Source organism: Coffea arabica, chromosome 2e (genome assembly GCF_036785885.1).
Source record: "Coffea arabica cultivar ET-39 chromosome 2e, Coffea Arabica ET-39 HiFi, whole genome shotgun sequence".
NCBI lineage: Eukaryota > Viridiplantae > Streptophyta > Magnoliopsida > Gentianales > Rubiaceae > Coffea > Coffea arabica.
Genome location: NC_092313.1, coordinates 13697733 through 13707664, shown reverse-complemented (window position 1 = coordinate 13707664; position 9932 = coordinate 13697733). Strand labels below are relative to the sequence as shown.

Here is a 9932-nt window from a genome sequence, read left to right as displayed (position 1 = left end):
CAACTCTCTACTGACTTGGCTTGAACATGTGAGTTGGGCTAGCAGCGTACAAATCCATCTCCAACGTCTCTCTATTTTTTATGTAAAAAAAAAAAAAAAAAGACCAGCATCGATAAATGAGCTCTCCTATTTTGTAGCCTGAATAGTCACTTTTTATCTGAACAAAAAGCGAAATAACATGGCATTTATCACCCTGTACAATCCTGTGGCCAACCAACATTCATAGGATAGAAGACAGCCAAAAGTAATATTGAAAACAAGATCTTGTGCAGCATATGTAAGTATCTGCTTCCTCTTTCAAAAGAAAGCAAAAAAGTTTGTATTACATACGTGTACGTTTCTTCTTTTGACACCAAAAAATAAAAAAGGAGGATATATGCAATCCACCTGTGAGAAGGTCAAGCATAAGATGTTGTTGGAGGATTCAAGACAAATGGCTGAAGAATCAGACTCCAATTTCATTTGATTCTCCATCAAATGAAGTAGATTAAATAACGAAATAATTGCAAATTCAATCATGAGGATCAACGAAAGAATGAAGAAATGATTACAAATTCAATCATAAGGATCAAGTAAAGAATGAAATAATTGCAAATTCAACCATGCTCAATTTATAAAACATGTTTCTGTTGACTACCCAAAAATTACTTCACGAAATGGGATTAATATGAATATGATGTGGAGTTCTAGCTAAGGTTAACCTTGACCTAGCAAAAAAGTTCAGGTAGATCCTGTGTTAGCAGGCAAGGAGGGAGGAACCTTTCTTTCTACCACCTCGTTGTACTAACTAACGTGGCTGGGGCCAAGTTTCATGGGTCATTGCTGTTTGCCATTTACTTTTCATGCAAAGCTTTTCCTTTCGGCTGATGTAAATCTTGCCGTCGTCAAGTACGTGCGCACCAAATGATGGTTTTGACTGACTGGAAGGTATCCCAGTTGCCAACAAACAGAATGGCAAAAAGAATAAAACAATACTACTGCAACCCTTTTTCTTCATTGTGACTTATGAAAGGGAACATCTTTGGCAGCATTAACAAGGCAACCTTAATAGGGGAGCAAGCAAAGAACTGAAAAACAGAAAAACCAACAAAATAGGGAAAAAGTAGGCATGATAAAGCAACCAGGATTTCTATAATACAGCAGCTTCCATCAAAATTTAGTTACACTCAATTTGCTGCAAGAACGGAGCAAGCTTTGCAGACAACCGTTCTCATCAAAATTTCTGATTTAGCAAAGGCTGACATGAAAACCGGCTCTCCCTATATTCATTCATATACAAATTGGTAAGATCTAGAAACAAATACAGCCTAGAAATGTGGTGGAGCCACATTCTATCTTCATCTTGATGGATCTCACAGGCTGATAGCTTCCTTGTCAATTGTGCAAGCTGAACTAATCAAGTCCTTCTATCTGATTTCTTGTCACTAGATCTGTCAGATTTCTTATCACTTGAACGTTTATCTTCTGCCTCCCGTCGTCTTTGTTGGCTGCAATCAGTAGAGTAAGGAGCTTTCAGGGGGACAGGTGAAATACCACAACAGAAGTCTTATTCAAGACATAAAAGAAAGGCCAACAAATATTCATTCAAGTTTACAGCATGAATAAGAGTTGAATCTCTAAGAAGAGCATATAGGAAATAAACATGACCTGCCTCCCATACATGTCTCTAGCAGCACCAAAAAAAGATGCTTCTCCAATACCACTATTTGATCTGAGACTCGCACAGCATATCTATTAACATGAATATTATTTAAGCCCAACGATTTGCCAATAGCAAACTTGATCACTTTATCTTGCCCGCTCTACAATTAGATCCATTGCAACAGAACTTCGATAGATAACAGATGTTAATATTTTCACACACACAATTTTCACATATCTAAATCCAATTTAAACATTCAGTCAACATCACATAACCCACCCTACCACCATTCCAAACCCAACCCCCCCCCCCCTTACCCCCAAAAGAGGGAAAAAAGAAGAAGAAAACAAACAAAGATAGGTATAAAAAGAAGAAACTGTACTACAATTAATTTAGAAGTTACTAACATAGTCCTGAATGCAAGGTTATGATTGATCTATGCAACTCAATGACCATTAATCAATAGAAAAAGCTGGAAAAGATCCAAAAAAGGAACCCAAATGGGTCTTACACAGCATCCTCTTCTTTTCTAAGTACTTCACCTGCTAAGATGAGATGTATTCCATTCACAATTTCCAAAGTGTAGTTAGAACAAAACAAAAGCTAATCTACTAATTAAAATCAGGAGATGTCTGAAATGAGTTATGTAAGAATATATAACCCGGAAGGGGGCGGGGCGGGGCGGGGCGGGGAGGGATGGGTTGGGTGGTGCGGGAGGAGGGAGTGTAAGTGAGAGGTCCCGGGTTCGAGACCTCCCACTTACACTTTCAAAAAAAAAAAAAAAAGAATATAAAACAAGAACTAAGTAATACAGTCAGATCATGTGGTCATTATTAAAGTATATCTACACATTGTTTAGAAAAAGCAAGAGCATAATCTTACAACCCTAAATAAATATTTCAATAGTAACCATAAAGCATTAAGGCACTGCTAGGTCAACCATAGAATACTCAACACCATCAGACAAGGAAAGTTGGAAGAGGTAATGGATGTGTAGGACTGCAAACAAAAAATAATAGAGTTAAGACGGAGACGAGTGAAAATGAGATTTGAATATGCATAAAGAACTTACGCGTAGGCAGAATATCCAGTACCAGCATTAGCAGCGGACAGAAAACTAGCATGTGTTGCAACAGCAGACACAGCATCCTGCCCAACAGTCGGCACAAGATTAAATCTATCACCATCCACCTGAAATCAAGTAAGCTAACTGATTAATTGAAGGGTAATTCACATCTTTAGTAGAAATCTTTTACATTACTACATAAGTAGATGGAAACCTTATCCCACTTGGATTTCTTGTTCTGTCGGCCATCCCGAGCTAAAGTGTCCACCGCAGCAGTTACTGTATTCAATCCAGTTCCAGGTGCAACTATCAAATATAGAAAAATAATTAGAAATGGTTTCCAAGAATATCCATATCTATAGACAAGACAACACAATTTTTAATGACCAAAAACTCAAGCAACCAGATGTCAAGGTGGTTTTGGGACCTGAAATTGGCAAATTGATTTTGGGAGTTGGAACTGCTCCTGGTTGTGTGCCTGCAGACAAAAAATCTATTTTTGGGCTTCTCTTTCTTTCTTGCTCCTTCCTCTCCATTTCTCGCCTCATATCAAGCTCTGCACATGGACAAACTAGTGGTGAAACCAGTATACTAGGACAATAAAAGCTAACGAATGAAAGTGAATACTAGAAGCTGTATATTCTGTTTCTGAGGCTGAACCATGATAGGAGGAATGAAAGCTAATGAACCAAAGTGAAGGAACAACAGTCTGCTTGAAAGGGGGTAAAAAAAATCATGAGGGCTAATTTCAGATTCCTGCAAATTGAATTACTTTAAGGTTCAGAACAGTGTGAAAAGAGAAAAGGAGCTGGCAAAGAGATGAAAAACACAGCTACATGTCCCCAATTCTGTTCTGGGAACCACGCCAGAAAAAAACCAAGCTTAAACCAATAGGATGACACAATTTTTATTCCCACCCTGAAGTTGATGCCAGAATTCCAACCCCCTTCCATATATGCTATAGATTAAAATACTGGTAAAGAACGCATATTAGACTATTAAACAGTTTGAGACTCTACATCAGATTAGGCACAAAGAGTAGAAGCTTCTTAAGCCAATAAACTACTTACAAGACCACAAAATTCACTAACTGTGGATAACTTTTGACAAATCTAGTACCACCTTGACCAGGATATTTTCTGATTTTCTGTACTTGTAATTAAATAAAATCTCCTAAGGACACAATAAAAATTCGCATAGATAATTGTTTTAATTTCATGAATAGCTACCCATGATCAGAACAAACACAAGTAGATTAGCACCATTGTCAGTTCTAGTTTACTAGCATATGTAAGTTACATTGGTACGAAGGGAGCAGAAGGTGGAAAAAAGGATCCTCATATCTTTTGGGATATCATCATAAGCCACTATTTGATAAGAAGCAGATAAGGAGAGGTATTCTTATCTTAAAGTCCATCACATTTTACTCCACACACAAGGAAGCCTTAAAAAGGGCATTTTCATCTTTTAATACCATGCTTCTCTACTCTCAGAAAGACAATATTACACAACTGTATGTAAAGCCCAAATGAGCAGAACCCTCCTCTTTCTGATCACAGCCTTTCTATCATACAGGAAGTTTAGCGTCCCACTTTCTCATCCCATAAGACCATTCCTTTTGCATCTCTCTGTATTCTATACTCCCAAACCACAAGGCTGTTCATTCCTAAATTTATTGACGCAGAAATTTGTGAGTTCTCAAAAATCCACATCATGACCATCCATAGAAAACCAAAGACAGCCTAAACATACTAATTGCTGTTTGCTAAAAAAATGAAAAAAAAAAAAGGGCCTAATGTCAAAGCAGTTTACCAATTCCAATTGTTTGTAAGCAAAACCTTCCTTAAAATATCGTGCATTGTCAAGAAATAATCACATCTGATAGTTTTAGCATGAAGTCACAGCAATTACATTTGATGTTGCAGGTCATTGGAAAAAGGGACAAATCAAAAAGTAAAGATTTAATGAGTACTACGTGATAGTTTTAGCATGAAGTCACAGCAATTACATTTGATGATGCAGGTCATTGGAGAAAGGGACAAATCAAAAAGTAAAGATTTAATGAGTACTACGTGATAATTTTAGCATGAAGTCACAGCAATTACATTTGATGATGCAGGTCATTGGAAAAAGGGACAAATCAAAAAGTAAAGATTTAATGAGTGCTACAGTTACCTATTTCATCATAAAAGTCACTTTGATTATATCCATGGGGATCAAAGACATCCTTGCTAAAACAAGATCCAATCTCATCAATGTCAAGATATATCATGGCATGCCGTAAGAAGTCAGGGTTCCGATATTCTTTTCTGTTGCGCACTTCTGCATTATAGCTTTTAATCTTCTTCAATCGAAGAAATTTACTTATCTTCTCCTGCAGGAGAAAAGAGAGGATGGACATGAAGACAAGGATATACACACGACACTTAAGTATGTTAATTTGGCAAACTTACTATGTATTAAAGGGAACAATAAATGTAGTCTTCCATTTAAAATCACATAAAAACTTGAATCAATTAAGGTGACCAAACTTACTTGCAGTTCATCTGAGCACTTAGCCTCCGGTGGCCGTGGTAAAAAATTATTTAATAGATCAATATCTTCTGCCTCCTTTGAAGGAACCACATCTGCATCCGCAGCCTCGGCTGATTCTGATCCAACTACAGCAGGGTTGCTCGTATCCATCTCTGCCTGATCATATGGATCAGATACTTGGGGAGGAGTCGCTCGGTCACCAGGTGTCAACACCTGGACTGTCTTCACTTGAAAGTTACCTGAATAAGTAAAAAAATGGACCAGGAAAACTAAAAGCTATGAAAATGAGGAAAACTAACAAGCTATGAAACCTTAAGCTTTGCTTTGACACTTCAATATGCTTCTTCTTATATGTAAATGGACATTCACAAAAGTAGTTAAAAAAGGAAAAGGAAAAAAAAGCATGGTTGCATAAAAAATTTATTTTGCACTACAAAACAGACCATTCAACCAAAACAGGTTTCAATCCACTTTTCAAGACTATATTTTAATCAAATTGATCGATATATTTCTAACTGTAAGCAGTATACCCACGCAATTCGAAAAATATAAGATGTAAAGAAAAAGAAAAAAAAGGAAAATAGAAAAGGATAAATTATCCGTGGTACTCAAAAGCTGTTGAAAGAGGCACGGTGTTTCTTTTCTCCTGGTATGAGTCATATTTTATATCCAATGTTCCAGTTACATTCCCGAAGGATAATGCTTGTCCATTTAAAAATCAACAAATAAAAGAAAAATAATTTACAGTCCAGCACAATAAACTGCTATATGAAAGTTTAGAGGCATATAACAGAGAATACCACAGTCCATGAAGCAAACAGCACACAACAACAGCTGCTATCAACTCTCCAGCGACTGATTATGCTAAAAATAAATTTTGTCCCAATCAACCCGCAGACATAAATTAGTACAAGCACATGGGTCAGTAAGAAAATTGCAAGGAAAATCACAACTCTAACTTGGATCTTGTACACCCAACTACAATAGAACTACATTCCATATCCTTGTTAGCCTAAGGCTTGGACAGGGGGAACATTCGCAGAAAAAGCAGCTGAATGTTATGGATGCTTTGAAGGAAACTGTAAAACCAAGAATGGGCTGAATAATGAATTCTGAAATTTCCGGTACACAAGTCTAAGAATGCTTGGAACACTAAGAAGATGCAAAACAAAGGTGAAATTGGTGAATGAAGCTTGAGGGGAATATATAAAGACATAACCCTAGAGAAGGGCGGGGAAACTCAAAGTTTTTAAAATTTAAAATTGAAATGAAAAATCAAAACGGCGGTTACTTTGGCACAATTGCTTATCTGGAAACTCACAAGGAAAGCCTAGAGAAGCGAGAAGGAAAGCTACAGTTGCAAATGTCATTATGACAAGACATTAATGCTCTAGCTGATCAAAAGTTCAGTATATGGGATAAAGAAGCCATTCAGGAAAAGGTAAAATAAATAAATAAATAAATAAAGGCTGTGAACTATGAGAATTTGCAAAAGCTTGGGAACTTCAGCAAAGGCCGAATACAAATCTTAGAAAGAGTTGTTGCAAAGCTCCGGAAGAACAATACGGGAAGCCCATCTACTGATTTTGGTAAATCACGTGTTCAGGAAAATTACCATATTTATGGGACTATTCAGAAGCGGGACAACTGAGATGCACTGCTTAATAGCAGTGCCAGCCAGGCAAGTGCAAGGTTATGCTGGCCACATTCAACTTATTATTAGTGTCCTATCTTGTCTATGAATAACCACGGTACCCCACATTTATGGTATCAGAATATTCCCTCATTACTAATCCGGTATACATTTTTCTTTCCCCATCATTATCACTACCTCACAGCATCGAACTCCGGTTAAGGTCAGTTCATTTCTTATGCAGGATCCCCAACAACCACCTTTTTACACAACCCCCGCATGTTCGACCCAACCTTATGTACTAGAATGGATATAGAACAGTCACAGGACTAAGAACAACAGTAGATAAACACGTACAACATTTAAATATCTTTAGTGTATCAGTTACATTAAGTAAATCGGGTACATTTTCAACATTATACCAGTCAACAACAGGTCAAACTAAATAAAGAAACCTAGTACTTGTCTCCTGGTGACATAACAATATAACTATAATATAAAAGAAAAAAAATAATGACATTTTTTCGACTTAACTTACGTTTTGAATATTGCACCATCAACAACAGGTCACACTGAATCAGAAAACCAAGTAAATGGTCCCATGGTATGATCTAACAGGATATGTAAAAAGCCTCGGAGTAATTGATTAAGCACATCTTTTTCACTAGCAACTGGATAGTTTCCACAAGCACTAAATTAACCCGTTAGATACTTTAAATCCCTCTACCTAACAATAATCTCAGACAGCAAGACCCCTACAACAGCATAAACAACACAACAATCAAATGACAACTGCAAATTGAATTGATCAAACGGCAAACCAAAATTCATACCATTAACCAGTGCGGCACCCTCCACTTCCATCGAATTTAGACCCACCATTATCTCCCCTTCCTACAACTCAAACAAATAAAAGTAACAACGACCAATCAGAAAAACCGAACACACAAACAACACCAAACAACAAACAACGTAGACACATACATTCTTGTGCCTTTACATACTGATCAATACCTCTGGCTCAGGAGACATCGCGGCCTCATCATGCCCGTAATCCACAATCGTTATCCTCTCCTTCCTTCGCCGCCCAGGTGAAGAAGCTGAACCCTGCGGCGTGGCGGATGCTGACCCTCCTAAACCCCCAAATACCCCCCTGCCAGGGGTAACATTATCTTCTCCTACTCGTTGTTGCTGCTCATGCCGCTCTTGTTCTTCTACTACTAAGTCCGAAGCTACAATTGTAGTACTAGTATTCTCTCGTATGACAATGGTGCTGGGGTTTTCTGTTACGGAAAACTCTTCTCCTCGTTCTTGTTCCACTTGAAGTATCTGAAATGGTTGTTGTTCAGCTTCTTCTTCGGTTTTGGCTTCGGTTTCGGCTTCGGCTTCAGCTTCTTCCATTTCCTCGTCATCTTCGTCGCCGTATATGGAGAGTAAAGCAATGGATTCTTTCTTCTGATGCGAAGCCATGGCCGAAATTTATCAGAGCTGAAATCGAAAGAGCCGAAATCGAAATTGAAGGAGAAGAAAATTAGGGATTTGATTGAATTATCCGAGTTAGAATTGCCCCAAAAGAAAAAAAATTCACAATTTTTTGGAAAATTTCCAGTGAAAAGCGAGGGTTTTGTATGATTGATTAATTGATTGAGGAGAGGGAAAATAAGATAAAAGGGAGAAAAGTGTCAAAAAGATGATGAAACGGGTTGTACAAAAGTTTGGTCGGGTTGGATCCAAAATAAAGAGGGCCGAGTAGCGTATGATTGCAGTACTGACTTCTCCATAACAAAACTTTGGCTCGGATTCTGTCCAAAATAGAGAGGTCCGTGTACGTCTAATTGTTGTACATACTATTCCTCAGGATTTCCTTTTCTCAATTGGGCTTGCTGAATAGCCCATTAAAGATTTGAAATTTTTTCCACCATTCTTGGGCACCAAACAAGACATAAACAATAACTAGATTTTATATGGCTTTCTATTAGGCCTACTATGGAACAATGGAACCCCTCCTCTTCTACTTTTACTAACCAGGGGAAAAAAGGCCTACTAGAAGATAGGATAAGAGCCAGATTGATCACAAGGAATTGATGATTTTAAAATTTGTGAATGTGTCAACAAAATAAGGATATATATACGTCAAATTTTTAATATATAGGTAATAAAAACTTCTGGTGTAGACAAGTGGATAATTCCATATGCGTATGAATTTATATACAATGTAATGAGTTTGAAAAAAAATCGTTCAAAACGTCCTTTACATCTCACTAAATGAATTTTTTCTTTCGTCACTTTTAAAATAGTAACTTTACATCTTTCACAAAATCAAATCGATAAAATTTGGTTCCAACCTAAATTTTTGAACACTTTTTGTCCTGAATTTATTATGTGAGCCGCATGCAATTATTATTTATGTACAAAAATGTCAAATCCCACTTTTTTAATTATAAAAATGAATATGGATTGGTCAGATCCCATTTTAAGGGAAAAATAAATATGATTAGAGTCAGATTCTTCTTTTTAGGACAAAAATGAATATGAATCGAGTCATTCGTTTAATTACAAATGAAACATAACATTTTTGTTCAAAACAATATAAGTTATCTCAAATAATATTTTACTTGCACCATAAACACATTTTCTAACTCATCTTTTTATTTCACATGTATTACATCACAAAAAGTACAATAATTATTTCAAATAATACTCTATCCATAGTCATTCTGTTAAGCATTCAAATTGGCAAATCAGCGACCTCTCAATCACCAAGAAAACATATGAAACCAACCCAAAACTAGTACTTGCTACTGGTACAGAAACTCAACACGCTTCAATCAAGAAATTGCAATGTAGATTCAATTTAGACTCAACAATATAAGACTTCCCATACGGCACGCATTTGATCTTTCCATAATCTTCTTCTTTTTATCGTCTTCTACACATCCGTCATGAGTTCACAGTTTCACTAGACTTTGCTAATTTCTTCAATTTGTACTTTAGCTTTTGATAGTGGCCCACCCCACGCATCTTCTTCTATCAACTCCATATTCAAGTTTGTTGAA

The 9932-nt window shown here is 36.8% G+C and overlaps 1 protein-coding gene across 2 annotated transcripts; it reads right to left on the bottom strand.

Annotated features, from left to right (window-relative positions):
• Window positions 1-1109: 1109 nt before the first annotated feature.
• LOC113731090 (uncharacterized) lies at window positions 1110-8598 on the bottom strand. 2 transcript variants are annotated; one of them, XM_072079076.1, is made up of 9 exons: window positions 7891-8598; window positions 7710-7770; window positions 5244-5482; window positions 4884-5082; window positions 3136-3264; window positions 2923-3014; window positions 2715-2833; window positions 2598-2641; window positions 1110-1487 (listed from the first exon to the last, which is right to left on the bottom strand). In XM_072079076.1, the coding sequence occupies exons 1-8, from the start codon at window positions 8344-8346 to the stop codon at window positions 2602-2604; spliced, it is 1335 nt and encodes a 444-aa protein (XP_071935177.1). In that variant the 5' UTR covers window positions 8347-8598; the 3' UTR covers window positions 1110-1487; window positions 2598-2601. The 2 variants fall into 2 exon arrangements, with proteins under 2 accessions (XP_071935177.1, XP_027111952.1); XM_027256151.2 differs by lacking the exon at window positions 2598-2641.
• Window positions 8599-9932: the final 1334 nt, after the last annotated feature.

What these genes read in the sequence shown, in the direction of transcription:
- LOC113731090 (XM_027256151.2), bottom strand. Translation starts at nt 8,346, where the DNA reads ATGGCTTCGCATCAGAAGAAAGAATCCATTGCTTTACTCTCCATATAC. An exon ending in AGTGCTCAGATGAACTGCAA is followed by an intron (nt 5,083 to 5,243) that starts GTAAGTTTGGTC and finishes TTTCTCCTGCAG; the next exon opens with GAGAAGATAAGTAAATTTCT. An exon ending in TGACTTTTATGATGAAATAG is followed by an intron (nt 3,265 to 4,883) that starts GTAACTGTAGCA and finishes GTCCATGTGCAG; the next exon opens with AGCTTGATATGAGGCGAGAA.